Source organism: Oryctolagus cuniculus, chromosome 2 (genome assembly GCF_051225735.1).
Source record: "Oryctolagus cuniculus isolate XC-2025 breed Fujian yellow rabbit chromosome 2, ASM5122573v1, whole genome shotgun sequence".
Taxonomy (NCBI): domain Eukaryota; kingdom Metazoa; phylum Chordata; class Mammalia; order Lagomorpha; family Leporidae; genus Oryctolagus; species Oryctolagus cuniculus.
In genome coordinates, this window is record NC_142868.1 from 175,624,247 (window position 1) to 175,643,291 (window position 19,045).

Genomic DNA, 19,045 nt, shown 5'->3' on the forward strand with positions numbered 1-19,045 from the left:
ACTACCACACAAAATAGCATACTTAGAAAGAATTCATTGTCATGCTTAGGAACTATAATCAATTATCCAATATATTACATTGATTTCCAGTCCCATATTATTTAAAATTTCACCTCGATTTTCAAAAAATTTATGAGACCATGAGTTGATTTCAAATCCCAAGGCATTAAAAAACAAGAATGCAAGTATTAGCGCAGCTGTGTTCGCAAAGATGAGCTGAAAGTTAAAGCATGTTGCCAAAGCAGAATTTTTGGTTATGTTTAATCATGTTTTTAAGACCAGGTTTTTGCAAGCCATAAGAAATTTGTGCCCAACATGATGCATTCGGATCTCTACTCCTTTTACTGTCATGGACAACAGCTCTATAATTTAACTCACACTGTGATTCCTCTACATCCATGTGCTGCATTTCTTCATTCAAATCAACCAGGGACGGTTTCCCATTTTGTTCCACTTCAATGTTAAGAGCTGGAGACAAAGGAAAGGTGATCTGCCTATCTACTGCTGTTTCTAGAGGATAAAAATATTAGTAAACTTAATTTTGTTTAATATCAATGATTTATGTGCCTATAAACCTAAATTTTTCTGTTAATTTGGGAAATACTTTGATTTTCCTGACAGATGAAACAAAATAGCTGTCAGGAGAGAATAAAATTCAAATAACTGTTTTATGTACTTTTCTCTCCTCTTATGATAATAAAACATTCACCTGAAGAAATAAATTATTGGCGACTAAACTAAAAGTTCTTATCCTGTGCTACACAGTATAAGCACCTGCAGGGCTTTAAAAATACCTATGTCTAATCCTAGACTCAATTAAATCAAAATGTTACAGCTCACAAAAATACATACATACACACACACACACATATACAAACACATATATACACAAACGCATACATATATGGTACATATAATTTTTGACACAGAAAGTCTTTCAGGTTTAAATATCTGAACTCCTGGTTTTAAGTTGCCATTTTACCCTAAAATCAGTCTTTTAGATTAACTTGTTAAAAAAAAAAAAACACTAAGAAGTAACACTTAGTTTCTATCATGCTAACTGAATGCAATTTAATAATTCACTATATCAAATTCTGAACTTACAAGAAAGCTAAATAAAAACAGGCAATTATTTGACAATACATATAACAATGGCTTCATTATAAAAAGAATAGTTAACTTCAGGTAACATAGTCTTCACAATCAAGTCTCAGGAAAAGAAATGCATAAAGACAGTAATGCTAAAATTGAAAATAGCTCACAAAGGAACTAATTCTACTCCCCCCCCCAGCATGATTATTATCCAAATTTATGCAATTCTGAACACCACTGAATTACTGAAAAGCTCTGAAATGTTCTCTGGATTACTTTTCTAAATAAAATCACAAAAAATACAGCAGTCAAGTAGCTCTGAGGTTACTGATGCAGGGAAGGGCATCAAACCTAGATAACCAAGGTGAAAATTAGTTTTTTACTTAAAGAAATCAATCACAAGACAAAATCTTCAAACATAATTTGCATCCGTTCTTACCATTAACTTTCCCTAAGCCTGGAGCTTTGTTTTTCAGCAATGTCACTTGTATCTGTGGAATATTAGTGATGTTTGAGTTCAAAACAAATTTGAAGTCCACATGTCCAACCATACAAGCTTTAGGTAGAACCAATTCAAATACATGTTCATCCCAGCTGTTACTGTCAAATAAAGAGGGAGATGCTAATAATTAAAAGCAAAAAAAAAAAAAAAACACAAAAACTTCCTTCAGCCATAAGCTTATTTCCTTTAATATTACTTTTCTTACTTTTTGATTTGTAGAGTCCACAGTAAAATTTAATGTTTCTCATGGAATCAGAGAAGGCTAAACTTAGAGCAATGAAAGATCCTACCTTACGAATCAATACCTGCCTTGAGACTTATATATCTAGTCAATAAATCATTATTTCTCAAACTGTGGACCATCTTGCATCAAAATAATCACACATTCCTGGGCATCACTCTGTATCCAGGGTGCCAAGTACTCATTTTAAAACAAGTAAAAACAAGTACTGTGTGTGTGTGTGGTTTTAAATTCTATATACATGTTAGAAAGTGAAAATCTCCAAATCATACTCCATCACACCCAGATGTCTACCACATATCTCAAATTCCTCATGCAAAAACAAAAACAAAAGCATACTTCTTATCTCTTCCTACATATCATGAAACAGAAACTCCACTTTTCAATTAGCTCAAGCAAAATCTCACTGTCATCCTTGACTCTCCTCTCATCAGATGCTAAATATTTCAGCAAATTCTTCTCTTTTCACCTCCAAATTACTGCTATGATCCAGCCCTCTCCTTTCATAACCTGCATCACTGTCAATATGGTCCAAACTACCACTGCATTTAACCTGGACTATTCGCACAATAGCAATCAAACTACAGTTTGATCACTGCATCCCTCCCAGGTAATCACCTTTATTCCACACACAGTACTCACAGGAATCCTTTTGGACAACAAGTCATACCACACGCTGCTGCGTTCACAGCCCTCCAACATCTTCCCATCTCATACGACATAAAAGGCTTTCTGACTGAGGCGTGTAAGGATGATCGCGTGCTCTGGCCCACAGCCACCTGGTCTCATCTCACTTCTTCCCACTCTCCCCTACCTTCACTGCGCACCAGCAACAGTGGTCTTCACACTCTTTGTAGAATTCACAAAAAACACACCTTAGGATCTTTGTATTTGCTATTGCCTGTGAATCAGTATCCCTCTGGAGATTAAAAATCCACTTGCTTACTACACTCATATACACTTACATAACTATTCCTTCAGCATACTGTTTTTAACAATCTTCACAGTTTTTATGACCACACAGCATAGTACAGATAAAAGTAGTTCAAAAAGTTCATAGGAAATGGAAAAGTTCAAGTTTATTTGGTACAGAAAAATTAGAAATACGATGCATACACAGAGTTGTCAAAAAGTTCATAGAAAACACATGCTGAAAAAACAATGCATGCATTTGAAGTATTTTTTGCATGAAAATAAACCTGGTTTTTCTTTTAAATTGAGAGAGGGAGAGAGAGAGAGAGAGAGAGAGAGAGAGAGAAATAGATAGATGGAGCTGCCATCCACTGGTTCACGCCTGAAATGTCCACATGATAACAACAGGAGCATGGCCAAAGACAACTCAATCCAGGTCTCCCATGTGGGTGGCAGGAAGGCAATCACAGGAATCATCATCACAACCTCCAAAAGTCTACAAGAACAGGAAGCTGGAGTCTAGCACAGAGCCAGGTATTGAACACAAGCACTCCAAAATGAGAAGTTGGCACCTTTTTTTTTCTTTAGATTTATTTGAAAAGGGGGGGATAGATCTTTCATCTGCTGATTAATTCCTCAAATGCCCAAAACAACCTGGACTGGGACAGGGTGAAGCCAGCAGCCTAGGACTCCTTTTGGGCCTCCCAAGTGGGTGGCAGTGACTCAAACAGTTGAGCCATCATCTTTTGCTTCTAGCACATCAGCAGGGAACTGGATCAGAAGCAGACTAGCCAAGACTTGAACGACACTCCAATATGGGATACAGGCATCCCTAGCAGTGGCTGAACTCATTTGTATCACAACATCCATCCCAGCTAGTGTCTTTAACTGCTAGAACAGACAACCCAACCCAAAACCATCTCTTAACTGTACCAACTTTTTGAAATCTCCTTGGATCTGTTCACTGTTTTTCCCTATTAGAATGTAAATTCTATGAGAGCCCTACTACTAGAGTACAAGAATATCTGCCTGAAAAAAAAAAAAAAGCCAACAAGCATTTAAATATTTTTTAAATATATTCATGAACCAAGTGACCAAATTATTGTAATGGTGAATTACAATCACTAGTTTACCCTACCACTGAGAATAAGAATAGCAATTCCCAAAATCAAGATGACAGATGGAATAGTATCGGTAATAAGAAAAAATTAAGAGAATTACTAGTAACATCCCCAGGAATCCCACACTGTCTCTAACACACACATAATATGGACTTAAAGCAAAGTATCTCAGGAAGCGGTTTTACCCGTCAGTCTGCAGTTTCCAAGTTCTAGTATGCTGAGCAGCATCTCCATGGTGTTGCTGATGCAAATGCTGAGGATGCCTCCTTTGCTGCTGTTCTTGCTGAACTTCAACCCAGCATGGAGGAACAGTAGCTGAAAACCGTGGAGTCAGAGTCTCAAAGCGGGTTAGCTCCACTAGAGACGTCAAGATTTCAAGAGTGAAAGGCTGGTCCACCAACAAATCAACTCCTTAATATTAGTGAATGAAGTAATCGAAAGGTTGGAAAAAAAAATAAAAAGGAAGCTGAAGTTTTAATTCATGTTTTTGGTCTATTCAATTACAACACTGCCAGATACCTTTAAAGCTAATAAAGTAGGCTCAGATTTCCCACTTTCATGGTAGTTAAAAGTATCTTATAAACCTACCAGTAGCATAACAGTAACAATCTGTGTCAGACAGTTTAATATTCTTTTACAAATATTGAATTCACATCTACAAAATGTCTAACATTAGTCAAAACTGAGAAGCTCTTCTTATTTCAATTAAAAATGAATTTTAAAAAGACTTAAATATGAGATCTGGTAGGTTTAGAAAATTTTTTACAAAGAAATATGACTACAGTTCTACAAAATTACTGTAGTGTTTACTTCAAACCATATCTTTTCCTTTAAGTTTAGACCCTTTTAAATCCAAATAAAGCAATATTAAATATTTGTAAACATTTATAGAATATCAATGTCCTTTCATATTATTTCATTGCTCAATCTTTATTAAAAAGTACTCTTTGCAGTTTATATAGAAATTCTCCATTCTTCCAGTAACCTATAAAATATTAACACATTCAGTATGTTAGTTTTTATAGCAAATTATATAGTTAACTAAGACAATCAGCCTAGATTAATTACAATAGGTCAGTATATCTCAAGTTGAAGAGGATTCGATGGACAACAAGTCACTTAGAAATATTTGGTTGTCCTAATGGGGACAGTGTGTATACTCCTGGAATCTAGTAGGTAGAAGCAGCCGGAAATACTGCTAACACAGCAGAGGAAAGTCTTCCAACACCAAAAAATTCTGATAGAAAATACAGTGAAGATATTGCTGTTGGTGCAAGGATGATCAAATGCCCAAATATAAGTGTTCATGTTGTAACTGAAGTTCAAATGCCCAAATATAAGTGTGAATTATTTCTACTCAGAATACGTTTGAGTTTAAACACACTTTTCATTAACTATTTATTAAAGTTCTTTTTTTTTTTTTTTTGACAGGCAGAGTGGACAGAGAGAGAGACAGAGAGAAAGGTCTTCCTTTGCCGTTGGTTCACCCTCCAATGGCCGCCGCAGCCCATGCACTGCGGCCGGCGCACCAAGCTGATCCGATGGCAGGAGCCAGGAGCCAGGTGCTTTTCCTGGTCTCCCATGGGGTGCAGGGCCCAAGCACCTGGGCCATCCTCCACTGCACTCCCTGGCCACAGCAGAGGGCTGGCCTGGAAGAGGGGCAACCGGGACAAAATCCGGCACCCCGACCGGGACTAGAACCCGGTGTGCCGGTGCCGCTAGGCGGAGGATTAGCCTAGTGAGCCGCGGCGCCGGCCTATTAAAGTTCTTTTAAATGCTATCTTCAAAGGGAAAAATGTTGTCAGTGCTAAGAGCAAAACATAACAGAACAATGGAAACACAAAAGAAAACAAAGAACGGAGGTAAGAAAGCTCAGTGTGACCCATGAAGCACAAGAAATAGAATTACATATTCAGGAAATCACGTAGAGTTTCTTGTAACTGGAGACTGAGAAGCAAGCTAGCATGGTTTCATCAAACTCCTTAAAGCAAAGAATGGGTTTTTAAAGCAAGGAGTAATGCGCTATCGGGACTTCTTTTTTGTTTTAAGATATATTTAGTTATTTGAAAGAATGACAGTGATTGGTGGGGAGGATGCAGAGATTTTGCATTCACTGGTTCACTCCCCAGATGGCCATAAGGACCAGGGCTGGGCCACGCTGAAGCCAGGAGGCAGGAGCATATTCCGGGTCTCCCACTTGGGTATAGAGGCCCAAGCACTTGGGCCATCCTTGTCTGCTTTCCCAGGCACATTTGCAGGCAGGTGGATCAGAAGTAGAGCAGCCAGGACTCCAACCGGCACCCACATGGGATACCAGTGCTTCAGCAGCTTAAAACCAGCTCACCACAGCACCAGCCCTATCATTACTACTCTTGGTGGGGAAAAAGAGCTTTGGGGGCCAGAGTTGTGGAACAATGGGTTAAGCCACTACCTGAAATGCCAGCATCCCATATGGGCACTGGTTCAAATCCCAGCTTTTCTTCCAATCCAGCTCCCTGCTAATGTGCCTGGGAAAGCAGCAGAGGATGACCCAAAGACGGTCACAGGAGTCCTGGATGAAGCTCCTGGCTTCCTGACTTCAGCAGGGCAAGCCCCAGCACTTAAGGCCATTTAGAGAGTGGACCAGTGGATGGAAGTTCTTTCGCTCTTTCTATCTCTCCCTCTCTCACTCTTTGTTAACTCCACCTATCAAATGAATAAATCTTTAAAAAAAGAAAGAAAAAACTAGCTTTGGAGAGCAGTGTGGAAGATGGGTGGGTAAAAAAGGCCAAAACACAAACCACACTAACTAAAAGAAATCTATACAGAAGTTTATGATGGGGCAATGTGAATGTGCAGATAATGACCTCAATGAAAACATACCTTTTCAGGCTTTTAATTCCTGTTGTCATATTAAAATGTTAGCCAGTCCACTGATTTTCACCATACTTAAATGCATAAACTCTCCTGTTATTTCCTAACTAGAAGAAAAGTCCCTTAAAAGCGGAATAATGTTTTTATCTCTTACACAGTCCTGCTAATATTAAGCTACTACAGAATAAAAATCATTTCTCATTTTACTGTGCTATAACATCTGCCAACTATTAAAAAACAAAGACAAAAACATGCAGTAACAAGTCTGCTGAAATATCAACAAGAAAATGAACTTCTCCTCCTCAAAGCAACCAAAAGTTGATTATGACAATTGAAATAGTGGTTAAAATTACGTTAGAAAGGCTCAGAAAACTTAAAATCACCAGATTTTCCATTTTTAAAAAACACATTTAAAATGTAATGTCATACCTGAAATGCCAGGACTTGAAGGATTTGACAAAGGTTTAGAACCTTCTGAAGATGGTTCTATTCCTTTGGAAAGAGATCCATCCACTAGAATATCAGCTTCATCAATATCATCACAGGTGCCTCCAATTTGGAGAAAATGAAGCTCACCACCTAAGTGCAGCAAAATTCCATCAACATTGATATATGGACTATGGATGAACATTCAAATATGTAAATACAATGCTACTTAATTAAGACTTAATTTGCTTTACCATTACTTAATAGGCAGATAAGGAGGACTAGCAAAGTAATATATCCCTGAGAATTTAGAAATTTAATTACCAAAGGACTTGCAAACTGCAAACCAAGTGTAACGAACAAAATGACCAACAGATAAACATACCTGAAAACAAGTATTTACCAGCATTAACTATGTGCAAGACACTGTTTTAGGAGCTTGAATTAATTCATCTAATCATCACCCCAAACCCTTGAAGTAGGGACTGTCCCTGGGGCCATTTTACAGAAGAGGAACTGAAACACAGTCTAACCTGTAAATCCTAGCCGTACAAACTGAACAGATATTTCTTGTTTTCTGAAGTGCCCACAATGAAATGAAAGCAAATAAAATTTCTAGCTTTTATATCTCTGTTACAGGAAAAAAAAAAAAAAAAGAGCAACCATTTAAGACAAACAACCATCAACAGAGAATAGTAATTCTAACACAACAATCCGGAGATTCACTTCCAGCATGACAGAATAAGGACAACGATTATCAGTGTCTGACTGAATACGAACCTATGCTGACACAACAAAAAGGAAAAACAACTTCAAAATAAAACTGAGGGGAAAAAAATGAAGAGACCACCTGAGCTGACACTGCAAACAGATTTGGTGAGGAAATTTACAAACCAAAGCAACAACCTCCAAGAAGGGAGAAGTCAGAATCTACTAACAAATGAAATATTACAAGACATGCAAAGACTGACCCATACTCAAGAAGGGGGGGGGGGGGCAGAAAACAGTACCCAGGTCTCTCTTTTAGCAGATCAAGATTTTAAAGAAGCTATTGTAAATATTTCTATGGAACAAGAGAAAAGCAGGTATAGAAAATTTCAGTAAATAATGTTCCAAATGACTCAGCAAAGGTAGACTATTTTTTCTTAATTTTTATTTATTTGACAGATAACAATGAGAGAGAGACAGAGAGAAAGGTCATCCTTCTGTTGGTTCACTCCCCTAATGGTCACTACGGCCGGTGCTGCGCCAATCGGAAGCCAGGAGCCAGGTGCTTCCTCCTGGTCTCCCATGCAGGTGCAGGCGCCCAAGCACATGGGCCATCCTCCACTGCCCTTCCGGGCCACAGCCGAGAGCCGGACTGGAAGAGGAACAACCGGGACTAGAACCTGGTGTCCATATGGGATGCCGGCGGATGCAGGCGGAGGATTAACCAAGTGAGCCATGGCGCCGGTCCCGACTATTTTAAAAAGCACAAAAGGGGAATTTTGTACTTGCTAAGTAAAATCATGGAAATAAAAAGTTCACTAGAGAGGCAAGCACATCTGAGATGGCAGTAGAAGGAATCAGTGAAATGAAGACAGATCAAGAGAAATTAACCAACCTGAAAACAGAAGAAAAAAAATGAAAAGAATGTTAGGTCTAAGAGGCTGATCAATTACAAGAACATATATATGAGGCCAGCATTGTGGCACAGTGGTTAGGCCATCACCTAATCAGCATCTCATGTCAGCGTCAGTTCCCATCCAGCTACTCTACTTCCTGTCCACTCCCTGCTTGTGTCCTGGGAAGTCTGCAGAAGATGGTCCAAGGGCTTGGTCCCCTGCCACCAGTGTAGGGTACCTAAAAGGAATGCCAAGGCTTCAGCCTGGTCCAACCGCAGCTATCAGAGCCATTTAGGGAGTGAAATCAGTGAGTGGAAGATATCTCTCTTTGTGTCCACCCGCCACCCTCTACCTCCCACCCCCGCAGCCCCTGTAAATCCCTGCCTTTCATGTAAATAAATAAATCTATCAAAAAACAAAATGTACATACATGTAACAAACTCCATAAAGAGGAGAGAAAAAAAATCTGTAAGAAATAATGGGGGCCAGGGCCGCGGCTCAATAGGCTAATCCTCCGCCTGCAGTGCCGGCACACCGGGTTCTAGTCCCGGTCGGGGCGCCGATTCTGTCCCAGTTGCCCCTCTTCCAGGCCAGCTCTCTGCTGTGGCCAGGGAGTGCAGTGGAGGATGGCCCAAGTGCTTGGGCCCTGCACTCGCATGGGAGACTAGGAGAAGCACCTGGCTCTGGGCTTTGGATCAGCGTGGTCCACCGGCCGCGGCGGCCATTGGAGGGTGAACCAACAGCAAAGGAAGACCTTTCTCTCTGTCTCTCTCTCTCACTGTCCACTCTGCCTGTCAAAAAAAAAAAAAAAAAGAAAGAAAGAAAGAAAGAAAAAATGGGAAGCCAGCACTGTGGCACAGCAGGTAAAGTGGCCACCTGCAACATTGGCATCCAATATTGGCCCCATTCAAGTCCCGGCTGCTCCAGTTCTGATCCAGCTCCCTGCTAATGGCCTGGAAAAAGTAGTGGAAGATTGTCCAAGTGGAAGGTGAGCCCCTGCTACTCAGGTAGGAGACCCAGAAGATTCTCTTGGTTCCTGGCTTCAACGGGGTCCAGCCCTGGCTGTTGCAGCCATCTGGGGAGTGAACCAATAGATAGTCTCTGTGTGTGTGTGTGTGTGTGTGTGTGTCTGTGTCTACCTCTCTTTCAAAATAAATAAAATCTTTGAGGAAAAAAAGGCAAAGAAATAAAGAACAGGCCAAAATTTCCGAAATTTGATGAAAAACTGTTCACCACAAATCCATCAGTTCAATGAGTCAAGCAGGACAAATACAGAGACACACACATACAAAGTGTTGCGAGTCAAAGGCCAATAGAACATCATGAAATGAGCAAGATAAAAATGACACCACAGAAACAGTAACATCAACAGATGACCTACCAGGAACTACAGATGACAGAAGGCTCTGGGATGACATTCGAAGTGCACAGAAACTGTCAACTAATAACTCCATCCACAGCATTCTTCACAAAATGAAGAAGCAGAGACACTTTCAGACAAGGGCAGGGTTTAGAGCACAAACTGTATATATTTTACTAAGTCAGCAGTGGGCTCATGTCTGCCGTTAAGACATTCACATCCCATAATGGAGTGGTGGGGTTTGATTGTGATTCCCAATTCCAGCTGCCTGTAATGTACACCCTCGGAAGCAGCAGGTACGGGAGAGCTTCGCAGTCAGGTCCCTGTCAGGTCCCAGGCATTTGGGGAGTAAACCAGCTGACCGGAGCTCTCTCACTGTCTCTGTTTCTGTGTGTGTGTGTCTCTCTCAAATAAATAAATTTTTAAAAAGATTTATTTATTTAAAAGCCAGAGTTACACAGAGAGATGAGAGAGAGAGAGAGAGAGAGAGAGAGAGAGAGAGAGAGAGGTCTTCCATCCACTAGTTCACTCCCCAATTGGCCGCAACAGCCCGAGCTGTGCCGATCCAAAGCCAGCAGCCAAGAGCTTCTTCCGAGTCTCTGAGGGGCAAGGTCTTTAACCGCTCGCCTGGGCACCAGCCAACAGCTCCAGTCACATGGGCCACTGTCTCCACAGCTGTGGCAAGGCAGAGGATTGAGGGGTAGCACTGGCTTGCCAAGACTACTTCTGCAGTGGCCGCTCCTCTGCTCCTTCCGGTGTCATTCGTGTGTACACATCTAGCTCAGTAGTTGCTTTGGCAGTGGGAACCTTTTTTTCTTCCAACGGCTATTAGATATTTTATAATGTCACTTGCAGGCCACACAGAATATCCACTTATAAATTAGCTTGCCACAGATTCATTGAATTGCCAGTCCTGCTTGCAGGATTGGGCCTTGCAGTAGTACCCTTCAGCCTCAACCCTCCCCCTTCCCTGCCATGCCCTGGAGCTTCCTGCTCCGCTGTTCAGCCTGAAGGCACCAGTCCGTGAGTCTGTTTATGTGTTGGTTTTCAGTGGTTTTATTGATCACAATCTACTTTAGAATAAATACTGACTTCATTTTACTTTTTAAAATTGCACTTAATTGAGGGTCCAGTACTGTAGCATAGTAGATAAAGCTGCTGCCTGCAGTGCCAGCATCCCATATGGCTGCCAATTTGAGACCTAGCTGCTCCACTTCTGATCCAGCTCTCTGCTGTGGCCTGGGAAAGCAGCAGACGATGGTCCAAGTCCTGGGGTCCCTGCACCCGCGTGGGAGACCCGGAAGAAGCTCCTGGCTCCTGGTTTCCGATTGGCACAGCTCTGGCCATTGCAGTCATCTGGGGAATGAACCAGTGGATGGAAGACCTCTCTCTCCCTCTCTCTCTCTCTCCCTCTCTGTAACTCTGCCTTTCAAATAAAATAAATAAATTAAAAAAAAAAAAAAAAAAAAACACAACTCGCCCCTCACCCCAGTGCTGGGGCCGTGCATTTTGACTGGTTAGGTAGTGCCTGGAGGACTAGAGCAAATCTTTTTCCAGCCTTCTCAGGCTGAAGCTGTCCGCCCCAGTCTCTACAGGGAGATTTAAAGGGACAGAACCCTTTTGATGAGGGGACTGTAGAGCAAGGGAGGTCTCTGTCAGGTCACTGACAGCAGAGAAAATGAAATATAAACCTCAGCAGTCACACATGACAACAAACACAACCTTTGTAAAAATAGCCTGGAAAAGTCACAAATGGACAGCTGCAGCCAACAAGAGACATCTCCCTGACTGGAAGAACTACATTCCCAGAGGTAACCCATAACAACCATCAGAAAGTCCCAATCCCAACAATTTACAAAGCACTCCAAGGAACAGCAAAATGTGGCCCATTCACAGGAAAAAAGGACTCACATACTCGGCAGCGAAGTTAAATCAACTGCCTTCCTTACATCACTTTAATAAAGGCAATAATGGTCAAAAACTAAAGAAAAACAGTTAAGTGATCTAAATACAGAAAGATGATGAATTAAAATTCTTCAAAATTAAACTCAGTATATCAAATAATACTATCAAGACGGAGAAATGACAACCCACAGAATGAGAAAATATCTGTAAATCATGTGTCTAATAAGGACTTACTATCCTGAATTTATATTTAAAAAAGTTCACAACCCAATAAACATTCCATTTCAAAAGTAGGCGAAGAACATGAATACATTTTTCCAAAAAGGAAATACAAATGACCAGTAACAACATGAAAACATGTTCAATATCATTCATCATTAGGGGAAAAAAAGCAAAACCACAATCAGATACCGGTTCACACCTATCACTTAACATCTATTAGAATGGCTATTACTAAAAATAATGATAAATGACAGGACATAAAAATGTTGGGGACCCACCTCCCAAATTGCTTGTGGAAATGTACAATGCTACAGCCTTCTGTGGAAAATTGTGTAGTGATACCTCACAAAGTTAAACACAAGATTATCATGCTCCAACAATTTCATTTTTAAGGTATAAGCCTTTAAAAAACATGGTAAACAGGCAAGCATTTGACACAGTGTTCACGACACAACTTGAAACATTCACATCCCATACTAGAGTGCCTGGCTCAAGTCCCAGATTCGCTCCAGATTCTTGGGAAGCAGCATATGACGGCCTAAGTACCTGCGTCCCTGTCATCCATACAAGAGATTCAGCTCCTGAAGGAGTTCCAAGCTCCTGGCTTTGGACTGACCCAGCCTTGGCTACAGCAGGCATTTGACTAGTGAATCACCAGAGGGAAGATTCTCTTTATCTCTGTTACTCTCTCTCTGCCTTTCAAATAAAATGAAAATAATTTTTTAAAGAAAGAATGGGGGTTGGCTCTGTGGTGCAGCTGGTTAACATCCTGGCCTGAAGCGCCAGCATCCCATATGGGCACCGGTTCTAGTCCCGGATGCTCCTCTTCTGATCCAGCTCTCTGCTAGGGCCTGGGATAGCAGTGGAGGTTGGCCCAAGTCCTTGGGCCCCTGAACCTGCATGGGAGACCTGGAAGAAGCTCCTGGCTCCTGGTTTCGGATCGGCGCAGCTCAGGCTGTTGCGGCCATCTGGGAGAGTTAACCAGCAGATGGAAAACCTCTCTCTCTGTCTCTACCTCTCTCTGTAACTCTGTCTTTCAAATAAATAAAATAAATCTAAAAAAAAAAAAAAAGAAAGAAAGAAAGAATGGAAAACAAGGACTCATACTTGCACACCAAATACAGGTACATCAAAAAGTTCATGGTAAAAGAGAAATAAAGAACAGTTTGTGTTGGTGCAAAAAAAAATTTTTTTTGTATTGATAGTGTCATTTGATGTATAAAATTGAAAGAAAGAAAGAGAGAGAGAGAGAGAGAGATCGATATTCCATCTACTGGTTCACTCCCCAGATGGCTACAACAGCCAGGGCTGGGCCAAGCTGAAGTCACTTTGTCATATGCATTTTTACATGAATTTCATGAATTTTTAAAAACGATTCATTGTATGTATTTGAAAGGTAGAGTTACAGAAACAGAGAATCTTCCATCCACTGGTTCACTGCTCAAATGACCTTAATGGTGAGGGCTGGGACAGGCAGAACCCAGAAGCTTCATCCGGGTCTCCCACGTGGGTGCAGGGGCCCAAGCACTTGGGCCATCCTCTGCTGCCTTCCCAGGCACATTAACATGGAACTGGATCAGAAGCAGAGCAGCCAGGACAAGAACCAGCACCTAAATCAGATGTGGGCATTGCAGACGGCAGCTTAACCCACTACGTCATAACACCAGCCACTACATGAATTTTTTTAAGACTCCTCATAGGCATGGATTTCAAAAAATTTATTTTATTTCTTTAAAAGGCACAATGACAGAGAGGGAGAGAGAAAAAGATCTTTCCACCCACTGGTTCACTCCCCAATCCAGGTCTCACACATGGGTGGCAGGGGTCCAAGTAAATGAGCCATCATCCACTGCTTTCCCAGGTGTATTAGCAGGGAACCAGGTGGGAACCGGTGCTCTGATAGGGGATGCTGGCATCACAAGCAGTAGCTTAACTCAGTGCACCATCAACATGAACACCAGATTTCAACACGTTTTGCACTAGGGATCACATTGTGGCATAGGAGGTTAAGCCTCTGCTCGCGGCACCAGCATCCCATATGGGCACCAGTTCATGTCCTGGCTGCTCCTCTTCCAATCCAGCTCTCTGAAAATGGCCTGGGATAGCCGTGGAAGATGGCCCAAGTGCTTTGGGCCCTGCACCCACATGGGAAATCCAGAAAAATCTCCTGGCTCCTGGCTTCAGATCTAGCCAAATCGGCAGCTGCAGTCATTTGAGGAGTGGACTAGCACATGCAAGACCTCTCTCTGTGTTTCTCCCTCCCTCTCTCTCTCTGAACTCTGCCTCTTAAATATTTTTTTAAAAAGTTTTATACCAAAATTAGTTTTATTTTAATTATTTTCCTTCACCTTTGTGAAATATCTATTTATAGGAGAATTACAGAAAAAGGTATAAGCCATCCAAGTGCTCATATGTAGATAAACAAAAGGTACATATCCAGTGGCACATGATTTGGTGCAGCAGGTTAAGCCACCAGCTGGGATGCCCACATCCTGTGTTGGAGTGCCAGTCTGAATACCAATTCCTCTGCTTACAATCGAGCTTCCCGTTAATGCATACTCTTAGGCAGCAGGTGATGGTTCAAGTACCCAGGTCTCTGAACCCATGTGGGAGACTGGGATTAACTATTCTAACTTAGCATTGGCCTGGTCAAGCATCAGCTTGTCAAGAGCATTCGGAGAGCAAATCAATGGATAGGAATACCCTCTCTCTGCCTTTCAAACAGAGTTAATTTTTTTTTAATTGCAACAAACAAATGTAAAAACATTATGTGGCCGGCGCTGCGGCTCACTAGGCTAATCCTCCGCCTAGCGGCGCAGGCACACTGGGTTCTAGTCCCGGTTGGGGCGCCGGATTCTGTCCCGGTTGCCCCTCTTCCAGGCCAGCCCTCTGCTGTGGCCAGGGAGTGCAGTGGAGGATGGCCCAGGTGCTTGGGCCCTGCACCCCATGGGAGACCAGGAAAAGCACCTGGCTCCTGGCTCCTGCCATCGGATCAGCGCGGTGCACCGGCCGCAGTGCGCTGGCCGCGGCGGCCATTGGAGGGTGAACCAACGGCAAAAAGGAAGACCTTTCTCTCTCTCTCTCTCACTGTCCACTCTGCCTGTCAAAAAAAAAAAAAAAAAAAACAAAAAAAAAAACACACATTATGTAACAGTATGTTTAAAAAACAAAATATCAGGCATAAGTATAACAATAATGATAACTATATATTAATTGATTCAAAAATCAAAAAGCAGGGATTATCCAACTCCAGTAAAAGAAAAAAAATAAGAACCTAACTATATGCTATCTATAAGTTACCCATCTTAGATTCAAAATCACAAAATGATTGAAAATGAAAGTGTAGAGGGGCCGGCGCTGTGGCGTAGTGGTTAAAGCCGCCGCCTGCAGTGCCTGCATCCCATATAGGCAATGGTTTGAGACCCTGCTGCTCCACTTCCGATCCAGCTCTCTGCTATGACCTGGGAAAGCAGCGGAAGATGGCCCAAGCCTTTGGGCCCCTGCACCCACGTGGGAGACCCAGAAGAAGCTCCTGGCTCCTTGGTTCGGATCGGCTCAGCTCTGGCCATTGAGGTCAATTGGGGAATGAACCAGCAGATGGAAGACTCTCTCTCTCTGCCTCTCCTTTCTCCTCCTCTCTCTGTGTAACTCTGACTTTCAAGTAAAATAAATAAATCTTAAAAAAAAAAAATAGTGACATCTTAACCAAAGTGCTCAGTGACAGATAATAATTCTTATAATAAAAGGTCAAAAAAAAAAAAAAAGAAAATGAAAGTGTAGAAATAATACATGACACAAATTGTAACCATTAGAGAACTGTTAATGAAACAAAGAGGAATATTTTATAATGACAATAGAACACATTTATCAAGAAGGCATAAAAAAGAGCCTTTCTAACAAAAAAAAAGCCTCAAACTAAGACACAGTTAAAAGGAACACTAATAATTTAACCAAAGAGTTGATCTCAGTATTAGCTCTAAGAATAAGAGGCCTTGATATAAAATGAGGAAGAGCTGAACAATTCCATCAGCAACACACAAGTGAAACGTACACTACCACCCAGTGAGTGTACAACATGTATTCTTTCCAGTACACATGGAACATTTTCCAGGATCAATAATACACCGAATCATTAAGTAAGTTTCAATGACTCCACATAAATGATGCTTGTTGACCGCAAAGAAATTAAATCAGAAATCCTGAGCACAAAGAAATCTAAAGAAACTTCAAATATTGTTAGGTCAAGCAAAACAATGTCAGGTTACACATGGGTCAAACAAGAAATCACAAGAGAAAACAGAAAATAGAACTCATTTTGAGCTAAAGGCAAAGAAAACACAAATATCAAAATTTGAGAATGCAGCTGAAGCAGTGTTTCCAAGGACATTTAATAGTTTTTAAATGCCCGCATCTGAGAAGTCTCTCACCAACACCTAACTTTCTATTTCTACCCTTAAGAAGCTAGAGAAGGGCCAGCGCTGTAGCCCAGTAGGTTAATGCTTCGCCTGCAGCACTGGCATCCTATATGGGCACCAGTTGGAGTCCCAGCTGCTCCTCTTCCAATCTTGCTCTCTGCTATGGCATATGAAAGTAGCAGAAGACGGCCCAAGCACTTGGGCCCCCGCACCAGCATGGGAGACCCAGAGGGAACTCCTGGCTCCTGGCTCGGATCAGCCCAGCTCCAGCCACTGTGGCCATCTGGGGAGTGAACCAGCGGATGGAAGACAGACAGACAGACAGACCGACCGACCGACCGACCAACCACCCGCCACCCGCCCTCCCTCCCTCTCTCCCTCCCTCTCTGTCTTTCTTCCCCCCTACCCCCTCTGTAAGTCTTTCAAATAAATCTTAAAAAAAAAAAAGAAAGAAAGAAACTAGAGAAAAAAAGAGCAGAATAAGTAGGAAATAAATAATAATATACATAACAGTGGAAATCAGTGAAAAGGAAAATGAACATCAAAGAGAAAATAAGTCATTTAAACCAGAAGACAGCTGTTTAAGAGAGGGGAAAATAAAATCAACAAAACGGATAAACCTGCAGCCAGACTGATTAAAAAGAAAAGAAAGAAAGGACACATGATCACAACTAAGAGCAGTGACATCAGTAAAGTCTACAGACACTGAAGATTATAAGGAGTATTTTGAAACTTTTAATGCTAAAATTTGTTAAGTGAAACTGATACAAAACAGTTTGTCAATCTCATCAAATAGATGATTTGAATAACTATAGAAATAAATGGTGTATGTAATTTTCACACCAAAGAAAACCTCCAAGCCAAAAGACTTAACAATTCTATCAAACATTTAAGGAAGAAATTAGACCAATTCTACAAAAGCTCTGTCACAAAATTTAGAGAATATATCTCAACACAGCATTTCTATCACACAAGTATTAATGATATCAAAATCAGATTAAGAAATAAAAACAAAAAAGATTATAAGAACCATATAATATCACTCATGAACATAGATACAAAAATTATAAACAAAACGTAAGACAAACTGACTCCAATGAAATATAATACATTATGATCTAGTGGTTTTATCCAAGAAATAGCACTCAAAAATCAATCAGTGTAATTCATAATATTAAATGAAAAAACATGATCATGTCAGGAGATGCAAAAAGTATTTGAAAAAAGACAATATTCATTCCTAATGGAAATTCAGCAAATCAAGAACAGCAGGCTGCAGGAAAGTCTCTCTCCTAAAATTACTAGTATAACAAAGATGAGACCATATTAGGACCAATAATCCCAGACAGTAGGACTATTAAGGACTTTTAAACCAATTATGGCTCAGCTCTTTAGAATATCAATACAGACAGCTAAGAGTGACTCATTACAGTCACACTCACACACAGTATTATTATATTTCCTGATATGCTTCTTTTTAATTGAGATATTTTAAATAAACTTTATTTTTTATGCACTAGTATTTGTCAGGTACCACAACTGCTTCCTTATCCTTACACTGAAAATTTTAGTCTAGTCATTTAAGTTTTCCTCTCTACTTTCAATGACTATGCAATAAGTATAATATCACCTACCTTTCATTTTAGACTATCATTTTTAAAATAAATGCATAATTTTATTTTATACCTTATATAAAGTCTCATGTGTATACGGGTATACATACTGTATCTGAATTTTTCAAATGTTTATTTTCATCTACATAAAAGTGAGGGAGGGGTGAGGAGAGAGGGAGGGAGGAAAGGAGTGGAGAGAGACAGACACATAAAGGGACACAGGGAAAGAGCATGATTTTCTATCCCTGGTTCACTCCCCATACGCCTGCAGCAGCTGGACTGGACAAAGCCAGGAAACAAGAACTCAACTGGGGTCTCCCATAAGGATGATGGAGTCCATGCATTAGCAAGAAAGGTGGACAGAACTGGAGCAGTTGGGAATCAAATCAGAACTTCCATATGGCATGGGGGCATCCCACACAGCTGCTTTAATCCACTTTGCCACAACACAGGAACCTATTTCTGAATTTTAATCAAAGATAGCTGTATCAAATCTATTGTTACTATAGTATTAATCTTACTTAAAATTATAACATTTATTAACTGTATATTTATTTTTATGAAAGAGTTTTATACTATTTGAATATACTCAAAGACCTGTGCCTGCTCTTCTTCCCTGGCCTCTTGCCAGGACAGGGCTTGCTGTAGCCCTGCGCCTCCAGGGCGCATGGCCTTCGGGCCATGTGCTCTAGGCTTCCTGGCCTAGATGCTCATCCACGTGGCTGGTTCCTGGTGCTTGGTCCTACAGAGAGACTGTAAAGCGGTGTAGTTCTGCATGC

The 19,045-nt window shown here is 41.0% G+C and overlaps 2 protein-coding genes across 17 annotated transcripts in view; one reads left to right on the forward strand and one right to left on the reverse strand.

Moving 5' to 3' along the window:
• The window catches only part of BIRC6 (baculoviral IAP repeat containing 6), a 255,140-nt gene that overhangs the window by 159,848 nt on the left and 76,247 nt on the right, over window positions 1-19,045 (reverse strand). For 10 of the 16 annotated variants that reach the window (XR_016229486.1, XR_016229487.1, XR_016229488.1 and 7 more), the window contains exons 11-14: window positions 7,151-7,300; window positions 4,054-4,279; window positions 1,532-1,692; window positions 379-510 (exon numbers count right to left, since the gene is read on the reverse strand). Coding sequence is in view for 13 of the 16 variants with exons in the window: in XM_089326560.1 (XP_089182686.1) it covers window positions 379-510; window positions 1,532-1,692; window positions 4,054-4,279; window positions 7,151-7,300 (669 nt within the window). In the remaining 3 variants the exon portion in view is untranslated. The remainder of the gene's footprint in view (window positions 1-378; window positions 511-1,531; window positions 1,693-4,053; window positions 4,280-7,150; window positions 7,301-19,045) is intronic. The other 6 variants (XM_089326564.1, XM_008254565.5, XM_089326562.1 and 3 more) reach the window with 2 other exon arrangements.
• Window positions 1-19,045, forward strand: part of MEMO1 (mediator of cell motility 1) — a 652,780-nt gene that overhangs the window by 149,588 nt on the left and 484,147 nt on the right. The gene's annotated exons all lie outside the window — the stretch shown is intronic.